This window comes from Aquila chrysaetos, chromosome 13 (genome assembly GCF_900496995.4).
Source record: "Aquila chrysaetos chrysaetos chromosome 13, bAquChr1.4, whole genome shotgun sequence".
NCBI lineage: Eukaryota > Metazoa > Chordata > Aves > Accipitriformes > Accipitridae > Aquila > Aquila chrysaetos.
The window spans coordinates 32,853,931-32,873,940 of NC_044016.1; the positions used below are offsets into that span (position 1 = coordinate 32,853,931).

At 44.0% G+C, this 20,010-nt stretch overlaps 1 protein-coding gene across 5 annotated transcripts; it reads left to right on the top strand.

Moving 5' to 3' along the window:
• Positions 1 to 22: 22 nt before the first annotated feature.
• On the top strand, positions 23 to 19,491 carry URB2 (URB2 ribosome biogenesis homolog). 5 transcript variants are annotated; one of them, XM_041128268.1, is made up of 10 exons: positions 23 to 119; positions 427 to 565; positions 2,405 to 2,581; positions 4,279 to 7,648; positions 9,612 to 9,772; positions 10,977 to 11,087; positions 12,015 to 12,257; positions 13,317 to 13,407; positions 15,051 to 15,190; positions 18,742 to 19,491. In XM_041128268.1, the coding sequence occupies exons 2-10, from the start codon at positions 440 to 442 to the stop codon at positions 18,937 to 18,939; spliced, it is 4,617 nt and encodes a 1,538-aa protein (XP_040984202.1). In that variant the 5' UTR covers positions 23 to 119; positions 427 to 439; the 3' UTR covers positions 18,940 to 19,491. The 5 variants fall into 5 exon arrangements, 4 of the variants coding, with proteins under 4 accessions (XP_040984202.1, XP_029891125.1, XP_029891126.1 ...); XM_030035265.1 differs by lacking the exon at positions 23 to 119 and adding an exon at positions 151 to 199 and having other exon boundaries at positions 406 to 565; XM_030035266.2 differs by lacking the exon at positions 23 to 119 and adding an exon at positions 164 to 199.
• The last annotated feature ends 519 nt before the right edge of the window (positions 19,492 to 20,010 follow it).

Here is a 20,010-nt window from a genome sequence, read left to right on the forward strand (position 1 = left end):
CCCCGTGCGCAGGCGCCCTGCGGCCGCCAATGGGCGCGAGCTCCCGCCCCCCCCCTCCCCGCCTCTCCCAGTGCCTGCCGGGATCGGCGATCGGCTGGCGCTGCCTGGCGGGGACAGAGGTCGGCGGGGGAGGGCGGGAGGAGCGGGAGGTGTGCGGCGTGGGCCCGGTGCGTGGGCCCAGCGTGGGCCCGGCGGGACGGTGAGGGCCGGGCGGTACCGGCGTCGGGGTGGTGGGGAGTGGGATCCCTGCGAGGGGGACGGGGGGTCGGGGGTCTGGTGGGGGAGAGGGGGGAGCGGGGGTCCGCGGGGGCCTGGTGTGCCCCCGGTGAGGGGGAGGCCCTGAGCGGTGGGTGCGGGGCCGCCTTCCCGTCCGACTGCCTTCTCCTCCTCTGGCGTTTCTTTCAGTGGTGCCTCTTCGCCTTTCCCGTGTGCTGTCCCCATGGCAGCGATCTACTCTGGGATTTACCTGAAGCTGAAAAGCGCCAAGACTTCTTGGGAAGAGAAACTCAAACTAGCCCATTTTGCGTGGATTTCTCACCAGTGTGTTCTTCCTAATAAGGAGCAAGTAAGTGCTTTTCAATGGTAGGCAGCAAAAGAAAAGAAAAAATCCCAATAGTTAATTGGTGCTGAGGGCGAATTGATTCATCAAATCCAGGTCTAGTTGCTTAAGTGATTGAGCCTAGGTAGTAGTACAAATACAGCTCTGATGTGGAATTGTTGGTGACTCTTGATTTCTGCGTGGTTATATGAAATGTTTCCACAACATCAGCTTTCAGGTAGCTTCAGCAGAAAGATCTGCATTAGGGTAGGAAGGAATAGTCTTCCTTATAGAGAGGGCAGTGCATGTGTTCTGTCTCCTGGGTCGACAAGAAACCATCGCCTTCAGAGCTGTCATTAGCATTGGTTATTATATCCTTGTCCTTGCTTTCAGCTGGGATAGAGTTAATTTTCTTTCTAGTAGCCGGTATAGTGTTATGTTTTGGGTTCACTACCAGAAGAATGTTGATAACACACTGATGTTTTCAGCTGTTGCTAAGTAGTGTTTAGACTAAGTCAAGAATTTTTCAGCTTCTCATGCCCAGCCAGCAAGAAGGCAGGAGGGGCACAAGGAGTTGGGAGGGGACACAGCCAGGACAGCTGACCCAAACTGGCCAAGGGGATATTCCATACCATGGGACATCGTGCCCAGTATATAAACTGGGGAGAGTTGACCTGGGGGGATGGAGGGAGGGGGCGGGGCAGATCGCTGCTTGGGAACTTGGCATCAGTTGCCAAGTGGTGAGCAATTGCATTGTGCATCACTTGTTTTGTATATTCCAATCCTTTTATTATTATTATTATTGTCATTTTAGTATTGTTATTATTATTGTTAGTAGTTTCTTCCTCTCTGTTCTATTAAACAGTTTTTATCTCAGCCCATGAGTTATACTTTTTTTCCAATTTTCTCCCCCACCCCACTGGGAGGGGGGGAGGGGAAGTGAGCGAGCGGCTACGTGGTGCTTAGTTGCTGGCAGAAGTTAAACCCCAACAGTCCTATACAGGAATGCTCTAAAGTCTGATGCTTCTGGTCATAGTTAAGAACAAAAACTTCAGGATGGGAGAACTGACTGTAGCTAGACACGTCTTTTCGGGTGCTCTAAACTTGTGCATGTGAAAGAGTGCACTGTGGATTCATGGGCTTCTCCTTAGAAGGTGGTTTGGTGTTCTCTGCTTGGAACCCACCCTCTCCCCTCAAGCCTTTTGTTTTGACCCTGTTTCCTGAAGGTCTGCTCAGTGTTTCCCTGAGGGAGGGGTGTCTTGTGCTGCTCCTCCAGCCGAGCTGTTTTGTGGGGTCTAGGGTTTGCACCATCCGAGATCCATGTTTTGAGTTCTTGGTACTTCAGGTACTTAGAATATTAAACCTAGCCATACACCATCCTTTTCTTTTTAAATCAATAATTTAAATTAGTAGGTTTCAACCTTTTCCAGTTTGCACACATCTAAATTCCTAGGCCTGAGCTTCTGGGTAGTAAATCTAAATATACGAAGAGGAGGATGTGAAAGGAATACCATTTGTCAGAAAGTGAAAACCATCTGATTCTTTAAGTTTTGATTTAAAAGACTACATTCGTTAGTCAGTATCGACTGTCAGAATTATGCCCTGATGAAAGGGCCTTAGGATGTTGACTCCTGAAGCTGTTTTAGGATGGTACAGGGGAGCACAGGGCCGACGCTGGGTTTAGAATGAAAGCTTTTAGGAGTTGAAACCTACAAGGGTGGACTTCTCTGCTCGTTCAGAGCCTATTCTGCTTGGACATAGAGCAGTTCTCAAGGCACAAGTGCTGTAATTATGGAGAGGTACTACTTTTGTCTTGTTTTCGTGTGGGGGTTATTAAAGATTATTTCTGTTCCCTGTTGTTAACAGGTATTACTCGATTGGGTGAGCCATGCGTTGGTTTCATACTACAATAAAAAATCTGAACTGGAGGATGAAGTTGTTGAGAAACTCTGGGCGTATCTAGACAACATTATCCATAGTAGAAGACTACAGAATCTCTTAAAGAGTGGGAAGACAATCGGTCTCAGTTTTTCAATTGCACAGGTAACTAAAACTCTGGGTATTTTGTCACATGCTGGATAGCAGTGCGTGTCTTCTACAGTATGTGACTCTTTCTCACAGTGTAGGATGTTACATGACGTATATAATAATTAATCTGATGGCTTTTAGGACCACTACTAAAAACTCCTCTTATTTCTGTTCTGCAATACAGTTTGTATTTGTGCAGCACTAAGGCTGAAAATGGCAGAGCATTCTAATAACAATCTTCCTCTCTGTCTTTAACTTCTTCAAACTATCAGAGTGAACTGGTTTAAGTATTTAAGTAAAGGCTCAGTTCTATACGTTGCTCTTCTAAATTATTTACTGCTTATATTGCCATTTTACCTGGGAGTCTTAGAGAGAGAGAGATTTTCCCTCACTGAGAGGCTCATCAGCATGTTTGGCTTGAGTACTTGTGCACTGTGATGTGCTGTTCAGCAGACCCTGCAGCTTCTTATGATGACTCTGAACGGTGGTGGCACCAAATCGTTGCTGATCTTAATTGTATCATTATTTTCGCCTCATCTGGAAGTGAATGGGGTAGACTGCAGTTACAGTTTAGAACTGAATGAGAAAATGTAACTTCTTATTCAGCTTCCTGGTTACAGAAATAGCAGAATTAGTGGATGGCTGCAAAGGCAGTCAAAATGACTGGAAAAATGACCTTTTTAGTTGTGATCTGGTTGGAAGGAAGCAAGTCAAGATTGTCTTTACCTACAGAGATTGAGTTGTGAAGTACAGAGAATTGGTTGGATGAAATCTGTGCTTCAGAGATGTTACATAGAAATTGTGCCAAATTTGAACGTGGTCTGGGTGTGAAAAGCTGTCTGGCTGAAGATTAGGTGAGAGGTACAGGCCAGAGTACCCTGAAGACCAAGGACAGAGGTGGTAGAGGGTCCAGTGGGGCTTGAGCTGAGGAGGTGAACCATCCACTACAAGGCACTACAAGGAGACAGGTGCAGTTTTTAACTCTGGAACGGAGGCAGATTTGTAAATTGCTACTGAACTTGTTTGCTTCCGGATTATCCGGAGGTGAGAAAAGGGAGCAAATAAAAAGGGGATCAAAGGAGAAAACCGTAGGGAAATCAACACAAAGTTTGGGAAGAGGAAGCAAAATGCAAGTTCAAGTAAACGTTAATTCTTTAGAACTGCATATCCCTCAAAAAGGAGAGAGAATGTTCTTCACATTCCAGATATCAGCACAGGAAACTGGCTCTTTTTAAAATATAAAGATGATATTTAGTCACAGACATTCTTACTGAATGAGCTTCCTGGATCAAAGGTGGGATGTGTGTTGTGTGTGGGGTTTGTTGTTGTTTGTTTGGAGCATAATTTTGGGGACCTTGCAAGAAGGGAGGAAATTTACCCCTACTCCCTTTTTGTAGGATCAACTATTAGGATCAAGTATGGATAGTCTTATGCTGTTGCCAGTAGCACACATACTGAATGAGGGCTTCCTCACTCATCCTGTGGTGCAAACAAAAGCAGGGACACAGTTCTGGCCAGAGGACCTTCTAGTTTGAGACCTACAACGTGAGAGACCCAGCAGCAGCTGTTGTCAGGTCCCTGTTGCTTCCTTCTTGCAGCCGGAGCTGACAGAAGGTGTTGTTGGCTCATTATGATGAGCTTTATCTTTGTGTGCAAAATTGACTGTTTTTTTTCTCTCTCCCCCCACCCCCCCCGCCCCCCCCAATTTTCAGGTCATAAATGAAAGGTTATCAGAGGCCTGTTCTCAAAAAACACAGCAAAACATTGGCACGGTGCTGAGTTGCTCCAGTGGCATCCTTTCTACTCCTTCGCTCTCCATCATTTACACAGCAAAGTGTGAGCTCTTGGTCGATCTCCTCAGCAAGCTGTCCAAGCTGGCATGTCAGCAGCTGGCTTCTGACGATGCTGTGGGCTCCCAGTTGTTCAGCGTCCTCCAGCTTACCTTTGCTCAGTACCTCCTGATCCAGAGGCAGCAAACCAACCCGAATCGTGTGTTTGGGCAAGTGACAAGTCACTTGCTCCAGCCGTGTCTGCTCCTGAGGCACTTGCTAAGTGTGAGGAGCTGGACACAAGCAGATGACAACCATGTTCGTCAGCACCTGAGCAGGGAAATCCGAAACCAAGTAGAAACTTTGCTGCAGGCTGGGTTATTTCAGCCTGAGCTTTTCTCATCCTACAAAGAGGAGCTGCTGCCGGAACAGGAACTCCAGGAGAAGAAGAAAGGAGCTTTGAAAAGTCTTTTGTTACCAGTCAACACAGTGCAGACCAAGCTGGGCAGTGGCTTTTGTGAACCTGCCCTCCATGGAGCTGTTGTAGGTGGTTCGGTGTCCCTGCTATATAAGCTATTTCTGGACTCGTACTGTAAGGCAGAAAACCACCTTGTGTGTTTCCACATGCTCAGCAGGCTTTTTGGCTGTCTCAGGCTCTCTGGCCTACAGCAGGGTGTGAGGGAGGATACGCTCTCCTCTGCGGACTGGAGCACGGACCTGCTTGCTTTGGAACAACTTCTGAACTTGGTGCTTAGCAGTGATATCTATAATGTTGCCAGTGACCGTATCCGGCACAAGGAGGTACAGTTTGGGTTTTACCGCAAGCTAGCCCAGATGTTGATGAGGCACTCCCAAGCTTCCATCCCAGCTTGGTTCAGGTGTCTCAAACTCTTGATGTCATTAAACCACCTTATAGTAGAGCCAGACCTGGATGACTTAGTGGCTTCAGCTTGGATTGATGCCAAGGTCTCTGAGCCACGTACAAACAAGCCCCAGGAGGCTCTCATCAACACCATGTTTCAGACTTACTCCAAGCTGCGACAGTTCCCACGGCTCTTTGAGGAGGTGCTGACAGTCATTTGCTGGCCAGCTGATGATGAACTGAGGCCGCCTGTCTTCTCTGCTGGCCTGACAGTAAAGCTTCGTGAGTGCCTCCTTGAACTGCCACCCAGCCAGATTCTGGACATTTTGTGCCTCTTTGTGGAGAAGTGCCAGACCCTTATCATTCCTGCTGTTGAAGGGTCAGCCGACATGGCCTTGAAGCTGCTCTCAGTGAGCTCGGTGCTGCATGCTTTTCTGTTCAACATGAGGAGCCTAGATGATGTCACTCCTTCACCTGTGGTCCTTCGCACTCAGAGTCTGCTGGCAAAGATGCAGAAGCGGGTAATTCAGCCACTGATCGAGCTGCTGCAGGCTCCTAGAGGAGAGGAAGAGAAGTCAGACCTTTGGCTAAGGAAGGCCAGTGACTCTGCTCTCCTCCTTGTTTACACTTGGGTTGAGGTAGACACTTTGTTTGGTGTTAGCTGCAGTAAATATGTGTCTCCAACAGCTGAAATTGCTGCTGCTGTTACTGAACCTGCTGCAAGGCACTGGGGCATTTCAGCTTTCCTCCCGGGTGTGGAGGAGCAGTGCTGGGAGAGAGTCATGGAACTTGCAGATAGTTTTGCCTCCACTAGCAAATATTGCTTAGAACTGCTCACACTTCAGAAAATGAAGATGATCTTAATGCAGACCAAAGCTGACCTACAGGCCTTGCAGCATGCTGCAGCTTTCATCCTGGAGTCTGGGAGATCCAGCATGAGCAGGGGAGAATCTGAACCATGGGATGGAGATATCAGCGCAATAAGCGATCTTACCTACCCTACAGCACATTGGCACCTTGTCATCTCCAACCTGACTATCCTGTTGCCATATATTTCCTTGAAAGATGTGGAGTACATTGCAAATGTGCTTCTAGAGACGTTAGTATTGGCCAAAGCTCAGGAAGCTGCCACAGACCAGGAGCCTTCCATCAGCATTGGAAAGATATCTCTTGGTTTGATGCATAGCTCCTTTCTCCCAGAAATGAAGGTCCTGCACTGTGCTTTTCTGACCAGTCTTATTCATCAGATCGCTAGGGTGCTGCCCACTGCTGCCAGGGATTCAGTAGATCTGCCACTTCAACTGCTGGCTGCAGGTAATATCCCTTGGCATGAAGAAATCCTGGCTCCTTGCAGACCTGTTGACCCGTTGGAAGAACCATCCGAAAACAAACTGCTAAAGGATGAGCTCAGCTTGTCTTGGAAAACACTGGAGAAAGTTGCCCAATGTATAGTATTGTTAGCAAAAAATGACTGCCCTGTCATCCTGAAAGAAAGTCAGCTAGAAAACTGCTTGGGTTTGCTAGAGATTGCTTGTCTTCTGAAACTAGACAGTCTTCTTCCCTCTGACTGTACCCGGTGTTTTCTGGTGCTGCTGTCCCTGTTAGTCAATACCAGGGCTAGTGTCTCTTGCAGCAAGCTGTTATTGCTGAAGTTTTTAAGTACCTGCTTCCACCTTCTGAGGTGCCTGCAAGCTGGTAGGAATGCCAACTCTGTTTTTAAGGTGTTTCATGCCAGTGATGTTCTAGAGGCTGTCATGACCTCTCAGCTTACAGCTAGCAAAAATTTCACTGATGTCTTGACGGTTCCTGTTTGGGCGCAGTATCTCCAGGAAGTCCAAGCCTTTTTGGAAAATTTTCTTCAGATGATTATTGAAAGAAGGCAAAGTGTGAGGCTCAACTTGGAGAAGTTCATGTCTTTCCTGGTGAGCTGCAAGCCAGATGTTGGTGCAGCCAAAAGCAAAGACTCGAATGCTGCAGCTGGGCAGTTACTGCTCATGGCATTCACCACACTGTGTCATGTCGTCACACTCTACCTTCAGCAGCTGCCAGAAAAGAAGCTGCAGTCTGCAGATGTACTGTCTGCTCTGTTGGAGCCAGTAGTTCTGCAGATGGTCAGAACTGTTGAACACGGTCTTCAGAGTAACACCCAAAACCAGCCTTTGCCTGTAGCATTCATACCATCTGTCACTACTCTTCTCAAAGCAGATCTGAGCCATGGTGTCAAGAAGGGCTGGCAGAAGGAACCCAGTGGGTTTTTGGAGCAACCCCGTATTAAACTGTACCAAAAGTTTTACTCTCAGATACTGAGAGAGCTGCCCTTCGCTGGGGGTAATCTGCAGTTCCTTCAGTCTGCGTTGCAGTTCCTGACGGTCTTCTGCTCAGTGCCAGAGCTGTATCCTGGAAAAGAAGCTGCGGTCATGGTTGTTTTTGCTATAAAAAAGCTTCTCACTGGTATGAAAAACCCTTTCTCCACTTCCTTTGCTAATTTTGCAGCACAGAGGCGAGTTAAAAGCCATTTAGCAAAACATACATGTTTTTGAAAAGTCTGTATCTATTTACTTGCATTAAAGCAGTAGGCTATCCTTTTATAAATGCGTAACAGGAAAATTTTCAAGGAGGCAGTGTTGTGGTACTAGGACCACAGCCACCATCTAATTTGGTAATGATCTTCTGGAAGATGTAAACATCTTAACAAAGTTGAGGTCCTAAGTTACTCATCCCTGGACAGCATTTTGACAGTAACTGGAACATGGTAATACTTCTGGTTGTAGGGCTGAAGGTGCAGTGTCCTACTCATGTCGTCGGTATGGTAGGCACCACTGCAGCAGCAGGTGTGCACCAGGTCAGATCTAGTATGTCTTATCTGAGGATCTCGGAGGACCTTGCAGTAAAATACTCATCTGTTTTTGTATCTGATAGGTGAGGTTATAGAGCAATGGAAGTCGCCTAACTGTTAAGGGTGCTGAACACCTGTAATTCTGATAAAGTCTGTGGGGGAGTGGCAGATCAGTCCCTTTATCCCCATCAAATAAAGAGCCAGGGCTAGAAATGACATGAAAAACCTCTCTTGCCAGCTGTATGACCTAATGGCTCCTTTAAATTGTCTCATTCAGAAAGAGGAACAAAACACAGCACAGGCATAACTGTTCTCTTTGACTTCTTCAAACAGTTGGAATTTGTCAAACTTGCTACTAACATGCTCTAGTGCAGTGGCCTCCAAACATTTTTAACTGCGCATACTTATCAGTTGAAAAAAAAAAGAGTTTATTTACAAACTATATGCATGTGCTACTCTACTAGTATACTACGTACATTACAAAACATACACAAAAAAAGTTTAAAAAGCATGAGATAAAGATGAAATAAACACTATTTTTACTTATTTATTAAAGATATTTTATTTAAAATTCCCACGCCCCAATGGATTGTCTTGTGCGCACCCTGGGGTGTGCGCACCCCACTTTGGAGGCTACTGCTCAAGTGAACTACAGTCGTGATCTCAATGTTTATATTGGCATTAGGTAGTTAAGAACAGAGCACAGCTTTCCATGGAAAATCTGATCTTGAATTTGCGCAGTTGAATTTGAGCTAGAACTTACATATAGGTACAGGCTTAGTCTGTCTCTTCCCTGGCCTGCATTTTGATCCTTCAGTGTTGTGGGGTTCAGTAAGGGCACTGGGAGCAGGGATTTCACGTTAGAACTAGGGACCATGAGGATGTGTCAATTGCTGTAATTTTTCTGCTGGCTTTTCTCTCCCTCCTGTGCCTCACTTCACTAGTGTAAGATTGGTAAAGTGCTTTAGCCTGGACACATAATTAATCACTGTGAAAATCTGTAAGAATTTCTGATAAATAAGTAAAGTATTCAATAAGATGAAATGTGGATTCCTGTTGAAGACGACTTTCAGCATTGCCACAGATCCTGTGGGTACTTGTAGAACTAAAAAACAAGCCTTCAGAATCAATTAAGATAGAAGCTAGTCCAGGACTGTCTATGTAGTAATAACTGAGTAAGGGGGGAGTGTGACTTATGATCAGCAGAGACCTAAACTTTGTCAGTTTAATGCTTTTGTGACTTGTGATGGCTCTCTGGCCATCATTTGTAGTAAAGCCCTGTGGTTTGTTTAGCCTGCTCCCTTGGCTTGTGCACACACTTTGTTGCAGTACTTCATACTACTGAAGGCTTTTCATTGGTATGATGACTGCTCTGTAAACCCTCAGGTAGGAAATACTTGAGAACAGCAATTCATTGTGCTAGTGGGGAGGGAGTTAAAGTGTCGGGCCCTCTATGCATTTGAGTGTTAAAAAGGTACCCACAGAGCTGTTTTAAGGTTCAATTCACCTTGTTCTTACTTGTGGAAGTCCCTGTCTTGGGAATTGGTTAAGACATGCTTGTGTCTCTTGAATGTGCAGGTCCTGCAATCACAACCCAGGTGATCCAAAGTATGGAGATGGAGCTGACGGAGGTGCTTGTCCAGCTGCTGGGAAACTGCTCTGCTGAGGAGTTTTATACCATAATGAGGCTGGTGCTGCAGGGACTTGAAATGAAGAATGTTTGGCAACAGAAGGCTAAAGTAAGGCATGAGTTTAGTTTATTGTCAACTTCTTTCTTCAGTCTTCTGCATCTTGAAAAAATTTTGTTGCCTGAATGACATCTGATAAATATTTTTTTCCTCTTCCTGGTTTATGTTCAGTGGTGAGGTCAAATTAATTTACATGGTTAAGGGCTTGGTGACTGTGCTATGTTCTGGATATAAATTGAGAGAGGTGGAAAGATCATGGAAACCTACTGGAAAAACTTTCTGTCCAGTTTAAGGACACAGCAGTCTCAATTCTATGTGTTGTCAACAGAAACTACACAGCTGTGATGTTACAGGCCATGCTGAATATTTTTTTCTACTTGCTGATCAGAGCTCTTGCACAACAGATGCTAGCAGTCAGTGAGTTTAACCACTGTTTGTCTGTGGCTCTTTTTAACAGGGTTAAAGGCACTTTTAGAAATGCTGGCATTAAGTAAAACCAAAACTGCACCTGTGCTTTTGGGTTTTGTCTCTATAAAGACTTTTACTCTATAATAACCAGATATCACTCAGTAGCTTTTTAAATACTATGCCTTTCTCCAGAGCAGCTTAAGCAGCAGTGGTGACATATGGAACACTTGCCAAAAAAGCCAGCTGTTCCCTCCGTAGAAAGCTCAGTGACTTGAGAATGAAACTTGGGGGTTTGGTTCTGTCTTATTTGTCAGAAATAGACACAGATATGCTGCATCAATTCTTGATATGGCTTTTTGAAAGTGTATCTGGAATTCCTGGACTGTGCATGTAATTCCTGCCACCTCAGTATAGCTTGTAATGTTTCTTTCATTAGTCTGTCATAACAGCCAGCAAGTAAAAAAACCCCTGCTGCCAAACGCAGCATTCTTAGTGTATAGTGTGCTGGTGTCTCTGTATTACCCCTGCTTCCCTCTGTTATCTAGTGGCAGTTGAAGGAGAAGGCTTTCCTTTCTTAAGAATCACATAAGCGTTTTTGTACAGTAAGTTGACTCTAAAATAAATGTAGCATGCAGTACATTTGGGCCAGAGCTGCTCAGCATATTGAATTTTGTTGAGCTGCTGCTTACTTCACAGTTTCCAAAGAAATGTGTTGGTGGGAGGACTTTCATGTGTCAAGGCTCTGGTAATGCTCAAAACTGCCACTGCCCTTGAAAAAGCTCTTCCGCACTTGAAAGGAGCCAGTGCATCTTGTACCCGTGACTGATCATCAATCTGCTTTCTGCAGGAAGTATTGTCAGCTGTTACGCTAACCAAATTGTTGCTCAGCTGCCCATTGAGTGGAGACAAAGAGAAAGCTTTCTGGTTTGCCAGCCCACAGATAATCACAGCTTTAGCTGTAAGTATCTATTGTAACTTCATTACCTATCCGTTTTATTTGTTGGAGTCTGTAGGGGTTACATCTAACATGCACAGAAGCATACAGGAACAAAAAAGTTGTGCATACTAGACAAATCCATACCAGGTTCACCTGCACTTTTTTGTCTAGACCCTTTCTCTCCTCCTTCCTCAAGTAAATCTCCTTCTGTGAGTGCAGCGTGTAGGTCATCCATTTCTTATTGTCAGTAATTTGCTGGGACTGCACCATGTAATCTGGAGCTTGGGAGAAACTTGTTAGGCTGCAGAGAAGAGAGTCTGAGTCTCCTGTCCTTCCTCCCGTCCAAAGGAGAAGGTAACTGTCAGCCACGTGTCGCAGCAGAAGCCAATGGCAGCAAAACAAAAAGAAGAAAGTGCTCATATTAAAAAATAATAATATAAATTCATTGAATTATGAATGGGAAACTTAACTGAAAGTAACCAAACCCAGGTTTCCTGTCCTTCCTGTACAGCATACAAACCTAGTGATTTAAGTTTTCCTTTGCTCATGGTGATGGTGTCTCTAGACCAGAATTTGTCAGAGTCTGGCTCTGCAATGCCTGGGAATTGTGAGCATGCAACTTCTGCCCTTTTTTTGGTAGGTCTGCATGCTTGTAAAAGAGAGAACTGCATCAATGCATTCATGTGAAGAGGTGCTGGTTGTCGGGGGACTGGGGACCAGCTGCAATTCCACACTCACAGCAGTGCTTGCTTGAAATGCATCATATGCATCCTCACCCAGGGTGCAGTTGCACAAAAATGGCTAAAGTGCAGGAGTCTCCCTGCCAGTCCAGCTTGCACCGGTCTAGTTGCAGTGACTCAAGTCAGAGTATTATGGTTCCGTGGTGTGCGAATTCTAGTGATAGGTGGCTAATGCACTTCTCCTTATCTGTTTCCTGTCTTCTTGTAGATGCAAACCAAAGAGGCCTGTCAGGACCAGTCACTGATTTCCACCATAGTTGTACCTATTCTAGAGACTGTAGCAGCTCTGCTAAGGCAAGGAGAAGGGGTTCTCTTGAATCCACACCATGTGGCATTGGCATTCAGCATTCTCCTAACAGTCCCTCTGGATCATCTGAAGACAGAAGACTATCGCAGTGTCTTCCTGGGAGTCCATGAAGTGCTCTTCTCTATTGTGCAGTGTCATCCGAAGGTATATCTGTGAGGGGGTGGGAGAAGGGGAAAAAGGTAGAAAGAACCAACACAGAGGCCAGTGATGAGAATTTTTTTTTTAATAGTGGTTTTGAAATAATTTGTCCTGGTAGTATGAAAGTGCTTTGTACTGCTTGTCATTTAAAAGGCTGGGTATCTCAAAATTACATCATTTATGTTGCTATTCTGCTTTGTTTTATGCCTGCATTGTTGGTCTTTGGCAGCAGATTGCTTATCAACATCTGATGCTGGATTAGAATAAAGCTTTCCCTTTTTTCATGATTGATTTCTAGAAGCACAAATGGCTCAGGCTGTAGGACCTCATTCTCACTGGAGATCAAGATTCTGCAGCCCTTTGAAAACAGTGCTTACACATGTTAGAAGTTGATGACCTTCAAACATTGTACCATCCTGGTGTTCTTGTCAGCCTTCTGGCATGGGAAAGTGAAGATGTGCCAGGACTTGCACAGGGTTGGAGATATTCCTACGTGGAATATGTAGGCAGAGGTAGAATAAAAAGGAAGGGGGCCTCATGCATTTGTGTTAGGACTGAGTGTGAAGAGAGTTAAAGGTGGGGAAATGGAAAATTCTAAAAGCAAGGCAGTACACATTGCTAAAATGCCCTTACAAAAACCCTGTGGTAGAAAGCTGCCTATTCAGGCTGTTTTCACAGAGTGATCTGTAGCGTTATTGGACCCTGCATTCTGTGAATCTGTCTGGCTACACAGGTTCTCTACCAGCAAGAACAAATTCCCTAGACATTAGGGCACTAAATGAAATGCTGGTTTAGCGAGATGAAGTAACTCTAATGTGATGTTTACTTGTTATTTATATTTGAATATGGCCAGGACTGCAGTCCTGCTCCAGGATTCTCTTGTGCTAGATTCTGTATGGATGCAGAGTGAAAAGATAGTCTCTGCTCCTGACAGCTCTAAAAGCTATACAGTTTCCTTCACAGGAATTAATTTCCCTCAGACTATGGGGTGGTGTATGTCTATCCTCATCCTCTCCATTCCTTTTACTACATAATCTCAGATGTTTTTGTTTCATGTCTTTGCAGGTGCTGTTGAAAGCAGCACCATCTTTTCTGAACAGTTTCCATCGTCTGGTTGTTTCTGTCATGCATGAAGGACGTCAGAAAGGAGACAGAGGTACCATATCTTTTCCACATTTGCATTATATATACACGCTGTAATTCTGTATATTCTAGAAGAGGAGATGCAGAACAGGGCAGTCTGACACCAGAAGCAAAGTCCTCAAAACCTAGCTGTGGCATTAGCCCTATCTGTCCTTTATGTAAAATTGAGGATGAGCTTTGTAGTATTGTGGGCTTATGAAGATAAGTGGGGCTCCTGAGGAGCTGCATGCAGACAGCACTTCTTTAGGTGGATAAGGTATTCTTCACTGACTGGCTGGCAAGTAGACAGGAACCGGTAAGGTTTGCTGTGCCCAATTTCTATCAACGCCTGTGCCTGAAAGTATGGTGGCTGTGAACTCTGGTGATATAAACTAATATGCCTGAGTTATAGCCCCAAATCGATCCTAGTAAATGGAGCTTCTTGAGACTTGAACTGTGGTTACTACAGACCTGAATTGTCACCATTCTATGCTAAGCATAAAGCCAGAACATTACACATATCTGAAGCATCAACTGGGATTAGATGGTATGTCTGCATGGTCAAGGATTTGGAATTAGTGTAGTTCATTATCTCAAAAGGAAGAAAAAAAAAAAAAGACTTATTACTGCAAGTTATTAAAGAATTTGCATTGTTAAAGCAGCCAAGTCAAAGATGTTCACAGTAATTAAGGTAATCATCCTGTGCTTTATGCTGGTCAGGACACAAATACCCTGTCATTAATAGCGGTGACTTTTTGAGACAAGTTGACCTCATGGCCTGCAACTGACTGTATCCCAGCTTTCCACTGATGTCCTACAGCTTATGCCATGATCAGGTTTATCTTAGGTGATATGTTGCCCGCAACTGTGGGCAAATGTAAGTGTATGTATGCATCGTGGAGGAATATACTAACAAAGGCTCAGTGATAGAGGAAAAGGTATGTTAAACTGGTGCCAAACTTTGAGAATTTGCTTCATTCTGCAATATGTTTACACAAGGCAAGGGTCACAGGAAACTTACGGGTACGTGGCATCCTCAAGTTGAAAAACATGCTGTTTATCTTTGCAGGATTGTTCTATTTTCCTAACAGATAACATGAAAGTAATTTCTAAATTTCTCTTCTCCTTTCTTTGTGTTAGTTCTCTTCATTCACTGCCTACTGAGTAAATTCTCAGGTGATCTCTGCAGTCTCACTTTAAGTATCTCTAGTTATGTGGCTTCTGCTGCTGTCTTCCACATAACAGATCTCATCAGAAAGCTCTCTTACTCTGCTGTTTCTAAGAGATGTCTTCTGATTTTCTGTAGGTAGAGAATATTATTTTTCTGTCTCCTTGTTCTCATGTCCACGGTGCTAGTTGGGACTGAACGATGGGAGGGACCATAGCTGCTGCTTTTAGCACTTCAGCACCTGTAACAAATACTTTTTGCCTTGCAGTGCACATGGAGTTGGAATCAGTGTGCTCTTACAAAATAACCATTGTAAGAGATGCATATGGTGTTGTGGCGGTGTGGGGGGCCAGTCAGCTGTGGCTTGATAAGAAAAGAAGATAAAATGGGCAAGCTGGTGTTGGCTTCATGTAGTTCAAGGATCATGGAAGACTGGGTGATTCTTTGGGTTTTTTTCCCTAGTGTTTTTAACCCTCAGATGCCAGGCTGCAACTCACTTTCTGTTTTAGGCAACACAGATGAGTTTGAAGATATACTGAAGTGTGCACACTTGGTGGAACGGATGTATACTCATATTGCTGCAGAAATGGAGGACTTTACAGTGTTTTCTGCTTTCATTGTGGCTCAGTATGTGACTGAATTGCAGAAGGTAACATGTTCTCATCCATCTTGAAAGTGCCATGGTATTGTGCTGGCTTTGGAGTTCCTGTTCCAAAGGCAACGGTGTTTTAAGTTTTGTAAAATCTGTGAAGTTCTAAAAGTTGCTGTGCCTCATGGGGATACAGGTTTGATCCAGACTCTCTGTTATTTTGAGCAAGAGTTCCTAAGAATCTTTCTTACCCAGCTCCCGAAAACTTTCTAAAGGTGTAGGCTGTGGGTTTTTTGAGGCAAAACAATGCAATGCCTATTTACAGAACTGTTTTGCTTTTCTGTCATGTTGGGTGTTGCTCTTTCTTCATGTGGTAGTTAGGTACTTCTCCCAGCTAGTCTCAGTTGTCCAGGACTGATAGCAGTTAGGGCCCCATCTGGCAAAGTAATGGAGAAAAATTCTCCTGGAAAATATCTTTTAATCTGGTCTAAATAAGTAAGTGAATGGAAAAAGTGTTACCAAGCCGGAGAATTGTTAGCTTTTCAGTAATTCTCCTTCCGAACCAAAGATCTAATTCCGATCCTTACTGAAAACAGCTACTCCTGCTATTACAGATGCCAGAGCCAGGTTAGTAGCTTCTCACATCCAGACCTAAGTTCAAATTGTCATTCTGTTGAACCTAATGTATTTAAGTTTCACCAGGGTTTGAATGCTGCTTGTGTTGCAAGTACCTTCAAATTGATTATTTGTGGCTCTGGCCAGGGCATGGGCTGAAATACAGAAAGGAATTTTAGGCTTTGTTTTTAGGCTTTCTTACCCCAAAAATATCCTAACTGGTGATATGTTTCTGAAGGATTATGGTGTAACTGGTGGCACTAGCCATGAAGGTTGTTACGGAGATTAAACTCAGCTGCCTTCTCTGTTCCCCAGCTTTTTTCCAAGGTTTGAGAGCAAAACAATGGGATATATCAGTTTTTAGCCATGTTATTTAGTGTTCTGGGTAAGTTAGTTATTGTTTACATAGTAAACATAGTAGTTCAGCAAATACTAGGGACAAATTACTGTTAAGACTACTTCTGCTCTATTTAACTATCTCTGAACTCTGTAATCTGTTCATCGCTGAATGTAAGTCAGAAAGCCTGACTTGAATTGTCAAATGACCTTTTCAAGTTGAAAGGGCACTTACCTCAGCATTAGCAGGAGTACAAAGTCTCATGAGACTTCTAGGAAAGTTTTGTGCAACACTTTCACTGGGAAGTGGAAGGTGATAGATGATAGCTGAAACCACAGATCACTAACGTGTGCACGGAACCTTTGGGCATGGAAAGGGATTCCCCTGGTGTAGCGAGCCACCAGACGGTGTGACAAAGGGGTGTTTTCTGTCTGACAGAATAGATAGATCACAAGTAGGTGATGATTTATTTGCTCATTAGACTGGTGAGAATTGATGGATATCGGAGGAAGGGGAGGCCACAGCATGCCTGTCTTGAGGGGGGCACATACCCATCTTTCATGTTGCTCTGCAGAGGGAGAGAAAAACTCCTTTAACCATTCATCTCTTCTGAGTCCAGATCAGTGGCTTTCAGCCTGTGATCTGAAGACCCTGGGGGTCCGTCCAAGGTAACTGAGAAAAACGTGTTGGTAGATGTAAGTCTTTATATGGGCATCTGCACACTTACTGGAACCCTTTTAAGGGTCTGCAAACTTAAACTGATGAAAGCTACTGGCCTAAACAGTCACTTACTCCTAAAGTAGTTGTGTAACAGTTCCCTCAGTGCTCCTTTTTATACCAGGAAATAAAACATTTTGTGAATTATGTTGTGTTAATCTAGAAAGATTCCTTGCTGGGGTGGGTAGCATCTATAGCCTCTTTCATACTGTTGGCAGCGCTTTTCCCTTGTTGTCTATGAGCTGTTGCTTAATTCAGCAATAGTGAAATACCTCTTCACACATTTAATGTCTCACATCAAGAGCTGTGTAATGCTTGACAAATTGGTAGTGCTAACTATATAGACCATAAAACTCTTACAAGCATAATTAACTGTCAGCCAGTTGTGGCAGCTGTTTAAATCTTTGGTTCTGCTTCCCATAGTGTTATTGGAGGGTGTTTATAGGAAACTGCACTGCAAAGCAAGAATGGCCCAAATAAGGCATGGGTCCAGAATAATTTGTGATGTGAGGGATGCAGTTCCAGTAACTGCAGCTCTGAGGTATCTGCTTATCCCAGGTGGGACATCTTGTCAATAGCTGTGGGTTTTCCTGTCCTTGTTCTCTGCAGTCATTTCTCTGCCCTAGGATGGGAGAGCCCAGCCCAGTGCATTCACTGGGAGTTGTGATGCTCAACTGTTCTGTTACTTTAGTGCATAGTGTAGGGAGAAATAACTTCTGTTATAAACCAGCCAGTAGATCAACTGACATAGAGGGGGAAAAAATGACAACCTTCTGGATGTGCAAACTCTTCAGGGTCACAAATCCAAAGAGGCTTATGTGCCTTAATGCCTGCTATATGTTTTTCCCAGCTATGTTAGCAGGTCCAATAAAATATATTAGCTGTTTTACATTTAGGGCAGAAAGAGAGCAGGAGCCTGTCACAGTGATTAGGAGTGCACTTCATTAGCGGAAAGTTTATTAGTTGCCTCAGGAAGAAAGAAGTCTGAATTTTAATGACAGCTTTTTATGTAATTTTCATTAGGCCTGGAGTGCGGAGGCTTAGGTCTGGAGGCATAAAGCTAATTTTGGGATTCAGCAAAGATAAGGCAGGGTTCTGTGGCAAAAATAATGTGATTATGCCAGAGGCCAGCACCGCCTCAGGCACTGAAGTATTTAGCAAGTGATTTGTGAGCACAGGACAAATTTCAGTTAGCCTGGAGCACTAGCGGACTCCAGAGTCAGTACTGATGTTCCTGGTTGTAGCAGTGGTTCTGCTGGTTGTGGGGTTGAGCAGGGGTAATGGCAGGAGCAGGTCACTGAGTCCTGAGTCATTCCTTGTGTTCCTTCAACTTTCTGCATGACTTCAGGCAAGGTACCTGATTCCTGATGTTAGAACAGATCAAGGAAACGCACATCTCCTGAGCTTTTTGAAGGTTTCTTTTATCAAGGCTTGAAGTCCTCAGATACAAATTGTTAGATAAGTATCAAGTTGTTAAGTGATAAGTTAAAATTGATTGACTACCCAATGTAAATGGTAGAGTAGCCTAAAGGAAGTGCTCATTTGAAACTGAGACTTAGCATACAGCTAACACGAGACATACAGGATCTGCTGAAATGTGTAATCCAGGGCAAGTGTGTTAGGTTTTTTTTAATTACAGTTTTTCTGCTGAGGAGTTTTCATGTGATTCTAAGATGATCAGTGTCCTTGCCTCTGCAGCAATGTGTATAGTAGCACTTTTGTGGATTTTATTGCAAGGGGCATGCTTGTTCTGCAAAACATGTTTGCAAAAATCAGGAAAATATTGCACAAGTCAAAATCTTGGATTTTATCTAATAGGCTGTTCCAGATGGTCTGCTGCACTGGATAACATGTTGTCAGCATTTAATGTATACTGACTGGGGAGAGGGTGTTTTCTTGCCTTTTTGTCTTCAAGTTTAATGCAGTTTTGTTCTTCTCATAGGTGACTTTGCACCCGGCTGTGAAGAACCATCTCACAGAAGGGATATATCACATCCTTGACCTTTGCATTGAACGTGACATCAAGTTCTTAAATGCGTCGCTACCAGCAGGTGTAAGGGAAGTCTTTAAGGATCTGTATAATGATTACAACCACTACCACAAAACAAAAAAACAGGGGGAAGAAAAGTATACTGCATGATGAATCCTACCTGGTGCTGCATAGTCAGTTATGAATTGATCTTGCAGTGCTCAGAAAATCCTCAGTTGCTGTTTGGTTTGGGATTACTAGCAAGATCAAATCTGAAAAGGGTCTGCTAAACACAGATTGCATCTATCTCTATACAGCCAGCCTTCATAATGGGGAAAAGGGGAACGGGGAGGGAGGATGTGCTGTTAGGTCTGGTCCTGCCGTGTGCCACAAATGGCAGAAGTGCTGCACCTGTGCTGACCCCCGGTGAACTCACTGGGAGCCCTGGGAGGTCGCTGCAGTCTGGCAGCAGATGTCAGGCTTCAGGCTTTGGCACATCATGGTGCTTTTTTTATGGAATCAATAGTCTGGTGTAAAAGCCAGTGAGGGTTATAACTCCTGCTCTTGCTTACACAGTAAGCAGAATTAAAGCAGTTAAAGTGCTTATTTTTGTACCCTGTTATTTTACATTTTGTTACTGAAGTAATTTGTGAATGTTACACAGCTGCGCGGTAGGTTACTGTGCAAAACTCTGGAAATACAGTAAAAATTTGGAAGTTTGTATCTCTTTGCTTGATTGGTTTTGCTCTTGAGTCCAGCCCTGGGCAACATGGTCTGACCTATTGAATTTCCTTCCCAACCGTATTATCCTGTGATCTCATGATAATCAAAAAGACTGACTACTTTAGAGCTCTGGTCGATTTACTGTCATTAAGCAATTACACTTAGTCATCTGAGCTGTGGTCGGTCTCAGTGTACATTTTTAGCTTGTGATAAATGTTAAGTACCAAGACCTATCTGAGACCTTTTTGGTCTAAGCTGAGCCTTGTTGCTTTGCATTCACTGTAGGTTAAGAGCAAGCCCTGGCCTTACTGCAACTCAGCTGACAGTAATTTAATAAGCTGTGGTAAATTAATCTCATTTGAGCCTGTAAGAAGCTTTATCAAATAGCTCCCTTTCATTAGCTAAACTACAGAAGTTTATTTTCTTGAAAATGATAGAGACTAAAGATTTAAACTTTTGTGTAAGTGGTAAAACAATCTTCACACGTGTACGCAGTTAGTAGTAAGAACTCGATACTCT